The sequence below is a fragment of the Thunnus thynnus genome, chromosome 1, assembly GCF_963924715.1.
Source record: "Thunnus thynnus chromosome 1, fThuThy2.1, whole genome shotgun sequence".
NCBI classification, from domain to species: domain Eukaryota; kingdom Metazoa; phylum Chordata; class Actinopteri; order Scombriformes; family Scombridae; genus Thunnus; species Thunnus thynnus.
In genome coordinates this window covers 30,657,372-30,672,968 of record NC_089517.1, presented here as the reverse complement: position 1 = coordinate 30,672,968, position 15,597 = coordinate 30,657,372, and the positions used below count along the sequence as shown (strand labels likewise).

The 15,597-nt window shown below is 38.2% G+C and overlaps 1 protein-coding gene across 3 annotated transcripts in view; it reads right to left on the bottom strand.

Annotated features, from left to right (window-relative positions):
* LOC137186410 (transcription initiation factor TFIID subunit 4-like) overlaps positions 1-15,597 on the bottom strand; it is a 92,492-nt gene that overhangs the window by 75,339 nt on the left and 1,556 nt on the right. For 2 of the 3 annotated variants that reach the window (XM_067595351.1, XM_067595342.1), the window contains exon 2: positions 12,361-12,521. In XM_067595351.1, coding sequence (XP_067451452.1) covers positions 12,361-12,521 — 161 coding nt within the window. Of the gene's footprint in view, positions 1-697; positions 848-12,360; positions 12,522-15,597 lie in introns of all 3 variants that reach the window. The other variant, XM_067595333.1, reaches the window with a different exon arrangement.

The window sequence follows — 15,597 nt, the reverse complement described above, 5'->3', positions numbered from 1 at the left end:
AGCAGGGAAATTAATCTGCAGTGCACCTCAACTTGATCTAGATGCAATCTGGATACACAGTATGTGGATGGGAAACACCAAGTCTGAACAGAGCCTCAGTTCTTTAGAAAGGGGAGAGTTAAACTCCAAATATTACCTCCACCAGTGCCAGTGTACAGTACCTCATGTTATAATGTGTAGCCAGAGCAGCAGTTACTATTTCCATTTTGCTCTGCCAACAATAACTTTTTTTTTCAGTCTATAGATCCACTTTAAACATGGCTGATATTCATAATTCTATCTTTAAAAATAAAATGATTATGAGGCGTCATGGTGGGATTGGGATATCAGACACTGACTGTGTAATTGTAATGTACCTGGTTTGACTCTCACTGTGTCATGCTGTGTTTTCAAGAATTAATAATCATAATCACTGTGAGAGTCAGTCAAATTATTATCTGGGGGAAAACTACTCCTAGACGAATTTACTCAAATGCATTGTACATGGGAAGTAGTGGTGTCATTTTTTCTCTGCTGACACAGCAGAAATTCTGAGGGTGTAGAAAGCTTAATTCATTTAGGCCCACCCAGACTGGTTCCCAACCTGAGTAACCTCTAGACGTCCACTACACTATGTTCTGGGGTCACTCGTCAGGGATGCTAAAAGGGAGAAAATGGCAGAAGACTAAAAAATAGACAGTAAGGAGGGTTATCTCACTGGGCGGAGTGCAGGACAGGAGGAAGAGGAGGAAGAAGAAGAAGAGGAGGAGGTCTGGAGGGCAGGGCTGGAAAGAGTGGGAGAGGGAGACGGTGCCATCTTGGCCGGGGTCAAAGGACACTGCCTGGTGGTCTGAGAGGTCACAGGAGACTGCAGGAGAGAGAGAGAGAGAGCAACACACAGAGGGAGAGAGAATAAAAAGATGAAGAGGAGACAGAGCAAAAAGATACCAGAGGAAGAGTGTGAGGAAGGGGAAACAGGGGAGATAAATGAATACAAGGCACCTCAAGAGATACAATGAAAGAAAAAGACTGTGTCGGTTTTAGATGTGAAAGAAAGAACGAGGAGGAAATGGATGAGAGGCGGAGAAAAGACTTGGACAACATGAGAGAGAGAGAGAGAGAGAGAGAGAGAGAGAGAGAGAGAGAGAGAGAGAGAGAAAGAGAGAGGGAGAGAGGGAGAGAGCAACAGAGGGAGAAAAGAGCAGTAGCGTGCCTTGCAGACAGATGAGGAAAGGTCATGACAGCAGGAGAGAAGAAAGACGGTGGCAGCATGTTGGTGGTGGTGAAGAATGAAACAGAGGAGAGCATGTTTGGTCAGGTAGCAATGGGTCATGGTGTCATACTGCTGGGGTCAGATGGTGGGAGGGAGCATGTGTGTCCACATGCTAACAATACCACTGACATTTACAGAATGTAATGTAGCATGGTTTTACTAATGTTAAACTATTGTGGTAAACTATTACAGACTGCTGTTTTCAAATAATGAACAATACTGATAATGGACAAAAAAAAACGTTAATTCATCGACTCCTGAGGCCTTTGGAACAAGTCTTAGGTTGTCGTAATTTCATTAACTACACTGAAGTTATTCCAAATCTCAACATTGCCAAGCTTTTATAAATGAAATACAGACATCAGGTGTTTAGTTCACAGAGGTTTTACAAAAACAAATTTCACTTGCAACACGATTTTTCCTGTGAGAAATTAGCTAACCCAACTGGCATTTGTTTTAATGAAAACTACAGACACCATAATAATTGGTATGACTAATGCAACTAATAAAGAAATTAGCATATGAAGCCATCTGAAAAACCCAGTTCCACCTAGACATATGTGTCTGTTCCTGATGCTGTGTAGGATGAGAAACTTCCATGTCACAGCAGAGGGGAGTACAGTGTGAAAGAGCAGTAAGTTAAACAGTAAATCAGCAGGATTGACAATATACATTGTAGTTGAAGTGTAAACATTACAACCAAGATGATAAAGTTTGCATTACTGTGTTCATGATGGGTCTGACCACCATTACAACAAACTCTGATGATGTTTTACATTTTACCAGGAGAATCTTCTTTACTATTCGGCACCAAATTAAAAATGACAACTTATATAGGCAGAAATGAATGAATTTATGAAGTACATACAACATATGGTGCTGTGAAAGTCAAGAAATCTCTTCTGATGACGCTGTTACAAACCTCATATCACAACATACTGAGACATATAACACAGAGATAAAAACCCAACATTCAATACAAACAGAGGGATCAGGCTGGTCATATCATTCTTCACATTCAGTGCAAGTTTTTGGAAATTCTTAGCCATGCAAGTACAGATCAAGAGATATTGGTCTGTCTGTTGGTACTTGGTTCAGATTGAAGTATCTCACTACTGGTTGGATTGCCATAAAAATTTTGTACAGACATTCACAGTCCCCAAAGGATTTATCCTAAAGACTTTAGCGATCCCCTGACTTTATCTATAGTGTTTCCATCTGGTCAAAATTTCAATTTCTCCAATTGTCACTGTGAGCATGTTAGCATGCTCAACTTGGCATTTTGCTCAAAGCATTGCATCTGGTATGGCTGTAGACTTGTTTAGTTTTATTAGACTGGCTCTGTACTCCACCATATTAGATTGGAAATGAAACACTAACGACAGTAAGGAGGAAGTGCTGACTTTCAGCTTTAATTTGAGGGTGTTTACATCACACTGGGTCAAAACTGTGCAGAGACTGCAACATGTTTTATCCAGTTTTAGGGGACCAAAATTAATTTCATTTTTATTTCATGCACAAAAAGCAAGCAAAAGGTTAAGAATTGATTCTATCTGTCATTCTGTCATTTGTATTTGGAGTCTGCTATCGACTGTTGTCTGTCTCAACAAGAGAACCAAAGAGTGCTAATGCCAGTAATGCAGGCCAAGAAGAGATTGGAAAATCAGAATAAATCTGACACATAAGAGTACAATAAATGTGTGGAACTGGAACTGTATGTTCCAGTAGTGTACTACAACCATCCTGTATATACAGTCATGAGATATGTATTCAAAGTAGAATGCAAATGCATGGAATAAGGTCAGCGCATGGACGTATGGTCCTCAGTATGAATAAAGACTCTTTGAGTAATGTACAACATTAATGTGCAAACATTAATAATAAACAGGATGGACTTGAAAACAGAAACAATTTACAGAATTTAAAAAAGAGATTCATACAGGTGGATGCTATGGAAGCACATTGCATTCAATGAAAAATCTGAGGCCTTATCTCATAACTATGACTTCTGTATCTCATAATTATGGCTTATTGTCACATAATTACAAGAAAAGACCTCAAAATTACAAGAAGAATATCTAATTATTATGACTTACGATATCAAAATAATGAGAAAAGGTCTCGTAATTATGAGATAGTTTTCTCTTAACTACGAGATCCTGATTTCGTAAAGTTTAAGGTGGTTATCAATCATCGTTTGAGAAGACAGAGGCATGATGACCCTGATATAATTCGCTTTAGTATTCTCCTTGATAATCTCCTTGACTGGGAAATATTAATGTCACTGAATAATGTGGATGGTGTTACATTGTGGGTGGTTATTATTATTATTATTAGTTTAATCAGACGTCCTGAGGTTGATATGTTGACGGATGTGAAATACAACAGTAGCAGGAGCAGGAAAGAGTAAGTCACGATCAGAATCGGACATAGTAATCTCAACAGCACACTTTTCATTACAGAAAAACATCCCACAGGCCTTTGTGACTAGTGTCAGGAAGCAGAGACTGTACAACATGTCATCATATCATGCAGGAAACACACAGAAGAAAGACTAGAAATGGTTTTACAATTAGGCTGCAGTAATTAGGATTATCAGAAATCAGTATAAAAAGTAGTATGGAAGTATATGGGGAGGGCAAAAGACTGCTTGTTTTTTTGAGGTCCAGAAGTAATGTAATGCAACATGAAGGATGCCAAGTGCCGTAAAACCGTGAAGAAGAAGAAAGCAGTAGTAGGCTATGCACGTCATTGCTGGAGGGATTATTTAGACCTATTTGATTTGACACAAAGAATGACAATACCATAAGCACTACAATTAGTAAATCAACATTGTGCATCTAAAGTCGTTGGGATATCGTTCAGGCAGAAATCAAAGCTAATTAAATCAGGCAGCGTCATCATGTCTCTGTCTTCTCAAATGATGATTGATAACAACCTTAAACTTTTCTCATAATAACAAGATCAGGATCTCAAAATTATGAGAAAACTATCTCATAATTTGGGGATTTTTCTCATAATTATGAGATCTTTTCTCGTAATTTTGAGGTCCTGATCTTATGCTTAGTTTACTCATCTTGTGCCTGACCATGCGCTTAGGATGCTGAAATTCCTCATGACTCAGATTTGTTCATTAGCATATTAAAGGCAAGAGAGCAAATGGGAGTGCCAACCGCCACAAAACCACACTGATGCCCAGTGGCACATCACACACAGACAGACATACACACACACACACACACGCACATTTACAGACAATCAAAGAGACACTCGCACACACTTCTTGGCTGCTATCTTGACTATGGGCCAAGACAACACAGGAGAGCCTCTGCCCCGACCTCTGGCTCTCAGCCTTCCATTCACAGACAGGCAAAAGCACTCACACACACACACACATACACACTTCACAAGAACTGACACACAGACAGCAGCAACAACAGACACACACACCACACTCCGTAACTGTACCGAGGACAGCAGAATGGAGGGACAGAATGGAGCGAAGAAGTAGGATAAGAAAAAGGAGGAGGAAGTTTCCCCTCCACTAAAAGTTTTGTAGAATCCAAAACAATGTCGTACTGAGGAGCTGGGGGAAGTGAGTGTATGAGGGGATGTGGTGGTGGTGGTGATGAGGTTGGAGGGGGGTGGTAAGAGCCACGGGGTGCATCCCACCGCTAGCTATGCCTCTCACTCCCTCTCGCACACACAGACAGACACATGCAAACACACTCAAGAACCAAAGCCTTGTTAGCTTTTTAAAATAATCAGGCAGTTGGATGATGAATGATTTAACAGGTATGGAAGGAAGGAAGCTCAGGATGCCTTCCGTTTCTCCCCTCAGGGTCATGGGAAGAGTGACAGGCCGACGGAGGGGTTGAGCTCTGGGAATAAACACCATTCCCTTTCATTTCCCTGCTACTGCTTTTCCTGTCGAGAAGGCAACGCCGCGGCCCGCTAATTTGTCATCAGTGTGACTGCGAGAGGCGATGACAATCTGCGACTCTCTTTTGAGGGGGGTTCATGTCAGGAAGGATACAGGTTGGCTAGCTATGAGTAGGCAGGAGGGGGGCGTTGTGTAACTGTTGGGGACTCCTGTCTGTGAAACCAGGAGCTCAGTTTGGAGTGACCACTGACTGTATGAGAATGACTACAGATAATATTTAAAACCTGCCACATGATGTTTCATCGTTAGGTTTTTATACTATAAAATTAAGATTAACTGAGGGTGAAATTTTTCTTCAATGAGGGAAACGAATTAATATTTTTTATGCCCTCTGATACTTCAGTCTATAGTCAAGCAATACAGCCTGAAAATGTAACACTATCCACTATACAGCAGTTTAACAGTGCTGTATGCTATACATTATGTATGTATTGACATATATGTTTTGGCTGCATTTTCTGTACATTTGTCATCTGATTTGATAATGCTATTGTCACGCTTCTCTATTGCCTTTTTCATCCATAGCTACTGATTATAATACTCACGAGAATATAAACTGGGTGAGCACATGTCTTATTGTATCCATGTGTGGAACATATGAGAGAACAGGAAACAGTATAATTCCTGAGAAAAAGCAGAAGTCGAAATACAGGGAGAAGTGTGGCCGTGTTGAGAAAGACAATGAAATGCTGCCCTCTTGTGTGATTCTTTTGTACTTGCAGTTAGTGATATGATGAACAGTTGCCAAATGCCTTTAGTGTGTGTGTTGTAAATTAGTCTTTGTCTTTTGAGATAACATTTAGTACTCAGCCTTGAAAGCTTCTGTCTCAGACAGTTTACTGGTTTGTTTGCCAATAGCAATCTGATCATATCACTATAATCAGAGTTATGAGAAGCTACTTGTATTGCCACACACATCAATGGAGCTGCAAAAATTGGTTGATTAGGCAGAAAATGAATCAACTGCAACTATTTTGATAACCAACTACTTATTTAAGTCATTTTTTAAAGCCAAAAGGCCAAAAAATCGCTAGTTCCAGCTTCTTAAATGTGAATATATGCTGGTTTTCTTCGCCTTCTGTGTCGGTAAACTAAATATCTTTGGTTTTCGTATTGTTGATCAGACAAAACAAGACACTTAAAGGCATCTTAAGCTCTAGGACATTGTAATAGACATTTTTCAATGTTTTATGGGCCAAATGATTAAATAAAAAATAATCTTCAGATTAATTGATAATGAAAATAATCATTAGTTGCAGCCCTAGTAATATATTTGATACTAGAAGACTTGTTTTCCTGATTCCCGATCTCCTCCTTGCTCCACATAGGAAATATTCTGCTTTCCAGTCAGATTAGATGATCACAGGACAATATTTGAAAGTCTACAGCAGATATGCTCTGATTTTATTATTGCAGCCAATAGTGCCAACAAATGTAAAAATGTCTTCCCGAGTAACTGATGATGTTTTAAAACACAACACTGGTCAAAGTTGAATTTAAAATATCGACAGTAAATTAGAATTTGAGGGTGTGATTGACGTATCTTTTCTATGACTAACAGCTTAACCTGACATTGTCTCAGTTGTTATTTAATTTTAACTTCTGTTGTATTTTAAATCAAGCTGCATTTAAAATAAATCAAATGTATCATATCATACCAGTTTTGATGCCTTGTTGACAGGTTGATATGTAAATTTTTGTATTCAATTGTATCAATACAATACACACATCTAATTTTTAAGAGAAAAACCTATATTTTATGCCTATTATAAACAGAGCAATGTTTCAAATTCAATGTTGTATGTTTTGAGATGAATATGAGTCACTTGTCAAGAGGTTAAGATGCTCTAATCAGAGGACTGATGAACATCTGGCAGGTTTATTAGTGCTCTGCTGTCACTGTAACGTCGATGCCATTTAAGCGGTCCTACTTGATTTACAGAGAAACTGTTAGGGAAGAACTCTCTAGTAACATCATTATGAAAAGCAATTAAGTCCCAAAGGTGTGGACCCACTAGCACAAGCTCAAGTTATTAAATGAATGATGGATCCACAGGTGATAATAAGCAAATTTCAATTAATGATTCAGTGGCTCGTTAAACTTTGATGAGAAGACCCCATGGAGTCATTAAGGAGCCTTGAGACATTAATTCACCCATTAATCTCAGTTTAAGTTATACATAAAATAATCAAGAATATTCATTTGTTATAATTACACAGTAAAACATATTAATCACAACCCAATTAGGGTCTAGAACTAAGCTGTTCACATAATGAGCTGGTGCCCACCCAACATCAACTGTGCGAACTCACTGCTAATTAGTTCAAAGTTTTTCTAATTTAACCAATCAGATTAGTTTTGATAGAAGGTCACCAGGCGCAGCATTAACACTGACAGACACTGACTGACAGACAATCCGCAGAGCACAAGAGATGCATATCTACAGATGTTAGATTATGTATCCCTAATTTAGTTAAATACCTGAAATAGCACGTGATGATGATGATTTAGAGTCTTATGCTAATCTAAAAACTTTGATGTATTTATTTTTGCTGTGCGTTTCTAATTCCAGTATAGAAATCCATCTTCTGCTACTCACTCCCAACAGCAAACATGCATTTCATTAGTGTAGGACAGGAGCTGACAACTGGGCAGTGGTGATTCAGGGTACCATCAAAGGTTTACAGGTGCAATGGAGACAATATTCTGTATGGTGTGAATGATTTTGTTTGAAAATTGTTTGTTAAATAAGCTTTAAAATAAAAGAGCAACATTTATAAAACTGTTCAGTATATGTGAGATGTGTAGGGTATCTTACCCTTATGTACCAATCCAATAGTTCCTGCTAAAAAAATAATATAATATCACCATCATTTGTGTTTCTGAGATGCAAATCTCTTAAGTTAAATAATGGTGATTAAATAAATGTTTAAATTACAATAATTTTGAATTTAAATATTTTTAAATTAAAATACACTTTTTCTTTATTCCTTATTCTTTTCTTTTCATTTTAAATAAAATGGTTTTCTTTCTGCTCTGTTTATTAGACCTCATTTCAGCACCAGGAGCTGTCCACAGTCTTATCTGTGGGATCAGACTTTCTCTGTTGTCTCTTCTTCTACTTCAAACCTTAAATATGATGTCCCACAGATTTTCAGTTTTCCGCTCGTTCCACATATCATCACTGTCCAGCATAGGAGAACGAACCCAGGAACAAAAGAAAAGTTGAGTTCTTTCAGAAACATTAAGATTTCTTTTGGTCTAACCATCTGTCTGTGTAGGTGCAGGAGCACACACACACACACACACACAGACCCAATGACCTCTGACCTAAAGGCATAAGGATGTCAAGGAGACATGAACAGGACTAAAAACCTGTGCCTTCCTCCGGCAGCCATGGGAGGAAAATTGACAGTTGGAAGTAACAACTTTGCTTTTCTTTTCAGATACAAACAGACTTCACCAATCTGAATGAACCATCCTCCCTTCTTCTGCTAGCTCTCTATCTCTATAGTTGTAAATTTTAGGAGAAGCCACATTCCTTTGAGTCGCTTCCTCTCCTCCTCTCTTTTTTAATGCACAATAACTGTCTGGATTGGTCAGAAAATGTTACTAAATGTCTAAATATATATATATGTATCTTGACTTGTCTAACCCATGTTAACTTTTACTGTGTTTTACAACTATTTAATTAGTCTGATATAGAAATTCAAACTCTGCTTCAAAATTTGTTATTATTGCATTTGATTTATTTATTATTAACCAGTGTACGTGTGTTATTTAGCTATGGTTTGATTACTAGGATAATGCTTTCTTAATAGATTTAATTACAGATTAGGAAATTAAAGTTTATTGATTTTATTCTGTATTTTCTGTGGTTAATCAATATTGCAATTTCTAAGTGTTTTCGCACTGGTTCTCATGATGTGTCAACACTGACGACAGAATGAGTGAGTGTAATTTTCAGGTATAGCATAGGAATAAAATGATTCCTCTTTAAATTGAAGTCCATTTCTCTCCTCACACAAAGAAATTAATTAGTAACCGAGGCGTTCCCTTCAAAAGACCGAAACTCGCCGCTAGACTTTACAGGTCACAACTCTTTGTCTGGCTTGGCCTCTTTTTATTTGGGGTGGGGGGGGTCCTATTTTGCTTTCTTAATGACCACTGCTGCAGTGTTTCCTGTGTTTTTTTTTCTGTCATCCTTTCCAGCCATGATGGCTCATGTTGCATTTCGGGCGTTGTCTTTTTCATTTTTCCCTGAGAGATACAATCTCCAAGAAAGGAAGTCTCAACTAAAAAGAAAGACTGCAAAGATGCCTGAGCCACAGCGGTTTCCATTTGAATAATCTGTTATTTTTGTAATCCCCTATTTTTATCATGCAATTTTTCAAGACTTTTCCAAGGACTTTTCTGATTAGCCTAGAGCTCCATGCATCCAACTCTGCAGCCTGCAACTGAATGCACCAAGACTGGGACACCTCCTTGCTGTGTGTATCCACTATGCGGCCTTAGCTAGTCTGAGACTGGATTCATCCTCCTGAGAAGCAGTGAGCCAAAGCTGTTTCACTGAACCTATTGCAACAGTTCTCATCTGGCTGTCACTCTAGTGACCCGAGGATAACCGAGTCTGTTTCGCCTTGTTCGGCGCTTTCCGGGAAGTTTGCCCATCATGAAGCCTTCATCACCATGGAAACAGTAGGAAAACCATCTACCATGCTTCTGTCTCAGAGTTGATGCAAGAGCTATTCAAAAATTACATTTTTATTGGCTATAGTTGGAGTCTTGGCCCCTCATTGCATTTTTTACTTGTTTTTGATAACATTCATTCATTCATTCATTCATTCATTCTGTTGACAATTACTTAATTTAATTTACCCATTCATTCATGAATCATTTCATTCATTAATTGTATTTGTATGTATGTATATATGCTTAGTGTTTCCCATTCATCTCTATCCCTTGGTCATTAAATAAACATCTTGATTTATAGCCAAGTCATTGTGTCTGTGTATTCCTTTATATAAGAAGATGAGGGTCCCTGTATTCAGAGTTCACAACTTTCAGGTATAAGACTGATTGATTTGATTTACTTATTTGTCCTCTTAATTAATTAATTGGTTAATTAATCAATGTAGTTGGTGCCCCTTTTAACTTTATAAGTGCTTATTATTAACTCGGAGGTGTAGAAATACTCTCTACACCAGTGAAAACCATCCAGCTTCAAAATGTCAACTTTTTGTGAGGTAAGAAAAACAGCCCACTTTTCTTCCTTTTAAATGTTTCATACAATATAAAACTTTGGAGAATTTCCTCAGTCCATAAAGGAACATTTAAATCTTCAGTTCATGTAAAAAAAATCTAAATAACCTAATTTGCAGACCAAAAACATCTCATTCCACTGTTATGCTGATGATGCACAGATCTACTGTATGTCTACTCAAAACCTCTGACTCCAAATATCCAGCTCCTCATATGTCACTGTTGAATTTCTCAACATTTTCCTGCAACTGAATCTGGAAAAGGTTAGATTTTTTTACTTAGTTACTCCAAAAACAAAAAAAATTTGTTTTTTTTACTGTTTCTACTAGTTAACAATGGAATAATCGCAACTGGCAAATTCACAGATGCCTGCATTTAACATTTTCAGCCCAAAGCAAAGTGCATATACCATATGCAGACATGCATTTGAGCCCTTTCACTCTTACCTATTATAATTCCCAGTGGAGCTACACTGTACATCACTGTAGTATCACAGTAGCAAGTTATTATTTATGGAGAAATTCATCCACTGAAATGTATCCACTAACTCTTTCGGAGCAGTGGGCAGCCACAGCACAGCATTCAGGGACCAATTCCAGTTTTGAGGCCAGTGCCTTTTTAAGGGTCATAGTATTTCCAAACCTAACATCCATGTCTTTTGCTGTAGACAGGATCCACTCAAACATGGGGAGAAAATGCAAGCTCCACACAAAACAGACAGAGTCCAGATTCAACTGAGCCACTGTGCTGCCCAAGTAAATCATAAATAAAACATTTTTTGACCCACAGGAGAAAAGCATGCACTGGAGAATGGGGATACTAAGATTCTGGGATATTCCACTTAAAAGATGATTGTTTCTAGATTTTCTAGTGACTAAACAAGGAAAGGTGGCATATGTATTACTGGCTCAAAAACACTGTTAGACTTGCCTTGAGCCAATCCACAGCATCTGTGTTTACTTGTGTATTTTTTGATGACTCGTATTGGCTACATACTGTGAAGCCTCATTCATTTCTTATCCATTGTTTACTCTAGTGATACAGTATCAGCTTCAAAAAGTGCAACTGAGTTTACACAGCTGGTTTGTTTTTGCTAGACAGGCTTCTGTCGCTGATATTTGCGGTTCATGAAATTCACTTGTGAATGTACTGTATAAATTACCAACTGTATTTAACATGTTGATCAACCTAAAACCAGTTCACATCAACCAGTCCACAATCCAAAAATATTCAGTTTACTATCATAGAGGACTAAAGAAACCAGAAAATATTCACATTGAAGATGCTGGGACCAGAGAATTTTGGAATCTTTTCTTAAAAAATGACTCAAAATAATTAATCGATTATCTAAGTTGATGATTCATTTTCTAGTCGTTGAAGCTCTACATATGTTTCAGTGCAGGAAAAGGAATGGCAGTTCATCCAGATGTCATGTCTTCTAGTTGTGGTCTATGTTGAACTCTGCATCTGAGTCACTAAATATGCACAAACCACTGATTTGCTCTTATCCACATGACACTGACCAAGCTAAGATTAAATCTGTGCATAGGAAAGTTTCATGAGTAAAGCCCATTGTGCATGACGTACACATGGACAGACAAATCAGATGATCAGTCATTTGTTCCATGAGACAGAAATGAAAGAAAATCAGTTATCCCACATGTCCCCATACAGGCCAAAGCATGTATGGCATGAAATAAAACCAGATCATTCATTGATATCATTCATATCATGTGTATTTATCTGGTACAGCCAGATACAGCCCTTAAACTGTATCATTTCTCCTCCTCTTGCCCTTGTTTGGAAAGAAACATTTCAGGGCAGTAACACTGTGTGCTGTAGTCATATTGATGCAAGTCTTTAGGTGGTAGTTACCATGTGGGTTCTGTAGCAGACGCTTACCTGTGGAGTTGATACTCTGAAGGATGCTCCTGTGGTGGGGGTGGCAGGTCGCGGAGAGATGTTGTTCTGGGCCTGAGCCTGAGCTTGAGCCTGAGCTTGAGCCAAAGCCTGTTGAGGAACCATCACGAGCTGGCCCAACTCTGTACGTACCAGCACCATCCCTGAAGAACCACAGGGAAGATGAATTAAAGGAAATACTGTAACATCATAGTCACACTGAAGCCTCTAGCAACTATCCAGATGCACTTACACTGAAGTCTACCCTCCGTATCATGCAATACAATTCAACAATACCATCAACTATAGCCTCTAACATGACTATAAAGTTGAATCATCATCTCTCTAAAATAGTGTCAACAAAAACTCAATATCATTAACTAAATTAATGAGTTGTTGCATTATTAGTTTTAGCTTAGTACACTTAAAAACTGGCACCTCAGTGTAAATGTGGGAGTTGGATGTCAAGTTTTTGTGGACTCTATTATCCACTTGTACAGGTACTCAAACATCATCTTAAGAGAGTTTTGTGCTCCACAATTTAAACTAGGGGGTTAAATCGTGATTGCAACCACATACTCTTAACAAGCAGCCAGTGTGAATTCAATGGCCACTTTTAAACCAGCCAATTAGTATTGTTACAAAACAGGAAATCCACAGTGGGATTTCCTCTGTGGCAAAACCATTTCATTACAACGCTAAGACTGAGAGCAGAATGGAAAAAATTAGCCAAATATGAAACTTAAAGATCATTTGATTACTACATTAATAAATGGAACCAAACAGAAACAATTCATTATCCAAGGCTGGATAATTACTGGGCAAAGTGGGCAACTTTCCCTGGACCCCAGACCCAGAGGGGCCCCAGTAGCCTCAGGTTCACTGCATGTCAGTTGGTTTTGGTAATTTGATTAATTGCAAATTTGTTGGGGAATGTGAACCACTAAAGTACAATATCAACTAAAACGGTTCCGGCAACTAACAATTAAAAGTATTATCATTCAGCATAGGAGTACTGGTTGCACTACACTTAGAGGATGAGGCTGGTGATTTTCTATATTTTTCTTATTGTCAACAAATCTCATGCACAGAGCCAAATCAACAATGAACTCACTTGAACTTGGAGATGAGAGGATACATTTACAGTGCACAGAGGGCGGTGGGTGGGATGGAGCATGGAGCATGGATTAAGCTCATTACAAATAAAATGAATGATTTTAACGCAGCCCTTTTACTGTGGCCATGGTATATGTGTAATAATACACTCTGAGAGATCCTGTTATAGAAAATAACAGACCCTCAGGACACCTCACTGTGTATTATTGTTTACTTCACTGCACTACAACAATGCTCGCAATGGAATTTCAGAAAATAAACATACCAAGAAAAGATCTAGACCTTGATATATAACAGACTAATGAAAGTCTATAGTTTGGGGATTTCATTGAAGCTGTGATCATGAGCAAATTACCCAGACTCTTTTCTCTCTATAAAAGGCTAGGATTGCTGTTATTATAGTGCCACACTTGTAAAGTAGCCCATGTCAGGTCAAGATAAAATGTTTTATTACACATTTGTTTATCTTTGCAGAACTTCCATTAAGTAAAAAAGACATGAGGTCAATAGAAAGGTTAATAGCATATTCAGAAAATTCTCTCAAATGTCTGACTGAGCCTTTTATTCCACAGGTGAGATGACTCAGAACAGCACTGAAGACAAAATAGTGGGGCAGCACACAAACCCTTATTAACCAGCGTCCACAGATATTACCTGCCATTTCTACTATATGACAGAGTAGGACCTTTATGGAGGTTGGCTACCTGCCCAATATGATAGCCAAATTTGGGCTCCAACAATGTTGCAGCGTTTTGGCCGGGAAATATAAGATGACTGGACGACTACATAAGGCCTTTGATACACTTCATGATCATAGAACAACGCAGATCAATGATTCTCACGGCATCAGGAAAAACACTCATCGACATTACAAAAAATATCTGTGCACATTTCCTGAAAACACAATGCTCCAGTGTACTTAAAGTAACAGTGAGCACTGCTTTTCTATCACAAAACATCCCCCTATGCATCCCAACTTAACTTACAGCGACCAAGAAACAATACAAAAACACTGTTAATGCAGATTTGAACTATGTGGAGGGCACCAGGTCTCCACTTATTAAGTTGCCTTTTCTTGAGCAGCATTACACTAAAAGTAAAAGCTACTATATTTTAAACATGTGCCACTTTTCAGGAAGTAACTTCACTGTACTGTTGACGTAAAACATTTATTATGATTCTGGGCACTGTGTACAACTTTTTGAAGCTGGTACTGTATGATAGCCATAGTATATATTCTACTGTCTTTATGCACCATGAGTGTACATTTGAAGTTGTTGACGTGGTTGCAGTGACTTAATTTCTCTACATTTTTTCTGGCAAATGAAACTTTTCAAATTATTACTCTTGGAAATGCTATAAGAAAAAAATACAAATGTTTGAAAGAACTAAAACTTTGGTGACAGTCACGAAAGTAGCTGCCATTCACCAGAATATATAACTTTCAGATGCCTTCTTGTGTATGTGGTATTTTGTCAACAGTATGTGGTGTATGAATACATTGGTGGTCAGATTTCAATGTGATTTCATTGGAAAGAGCTCTTTCTTCTGCTGACAGCGAACTCATAAAACCATTTCACCTATTACTGTTACAACATGGCACAGTTTTTCCTGCGAGCAAAAGAAAGTTTGATCTGTTATGGAGACTTAAGAGAAAGACTGAAGTATCGGCTAAATGACTAAAATGAACAGATAAATTAAATTTGACACAGTTTCACTGCAAAGTTCATGTAAGTTTTGTCTTATTCTTACTTTTCTAAGTTCATACTTGTGGTTTGATGTTGTGTTACGGAGCTGTCAAGGATGCTTAGTGTAGATTTAATACTTTGCACTGCTCAGTTGGCACATAAAACTCCTGGGTGAAGTGTCTGATTCCCCCTGGGGCCACTTATGCTTCACAGTACAGCTACTGTGAATAGATGCATATATCAAAAGGCATTTTTTACCTCAGGAACAGTCACCATCCTATGGCACATACAATACACACACAGGGTAGTTTCCCCAGTATACAAACAAACACAGTAAAAGAACAAGGTTTCACACACACAAGCTCCTCATCCTGGAGACAGTCAAACAAACACTGTACCACGCTGACACCCAAACCTGTGAGCCCCAGGTAAAGGT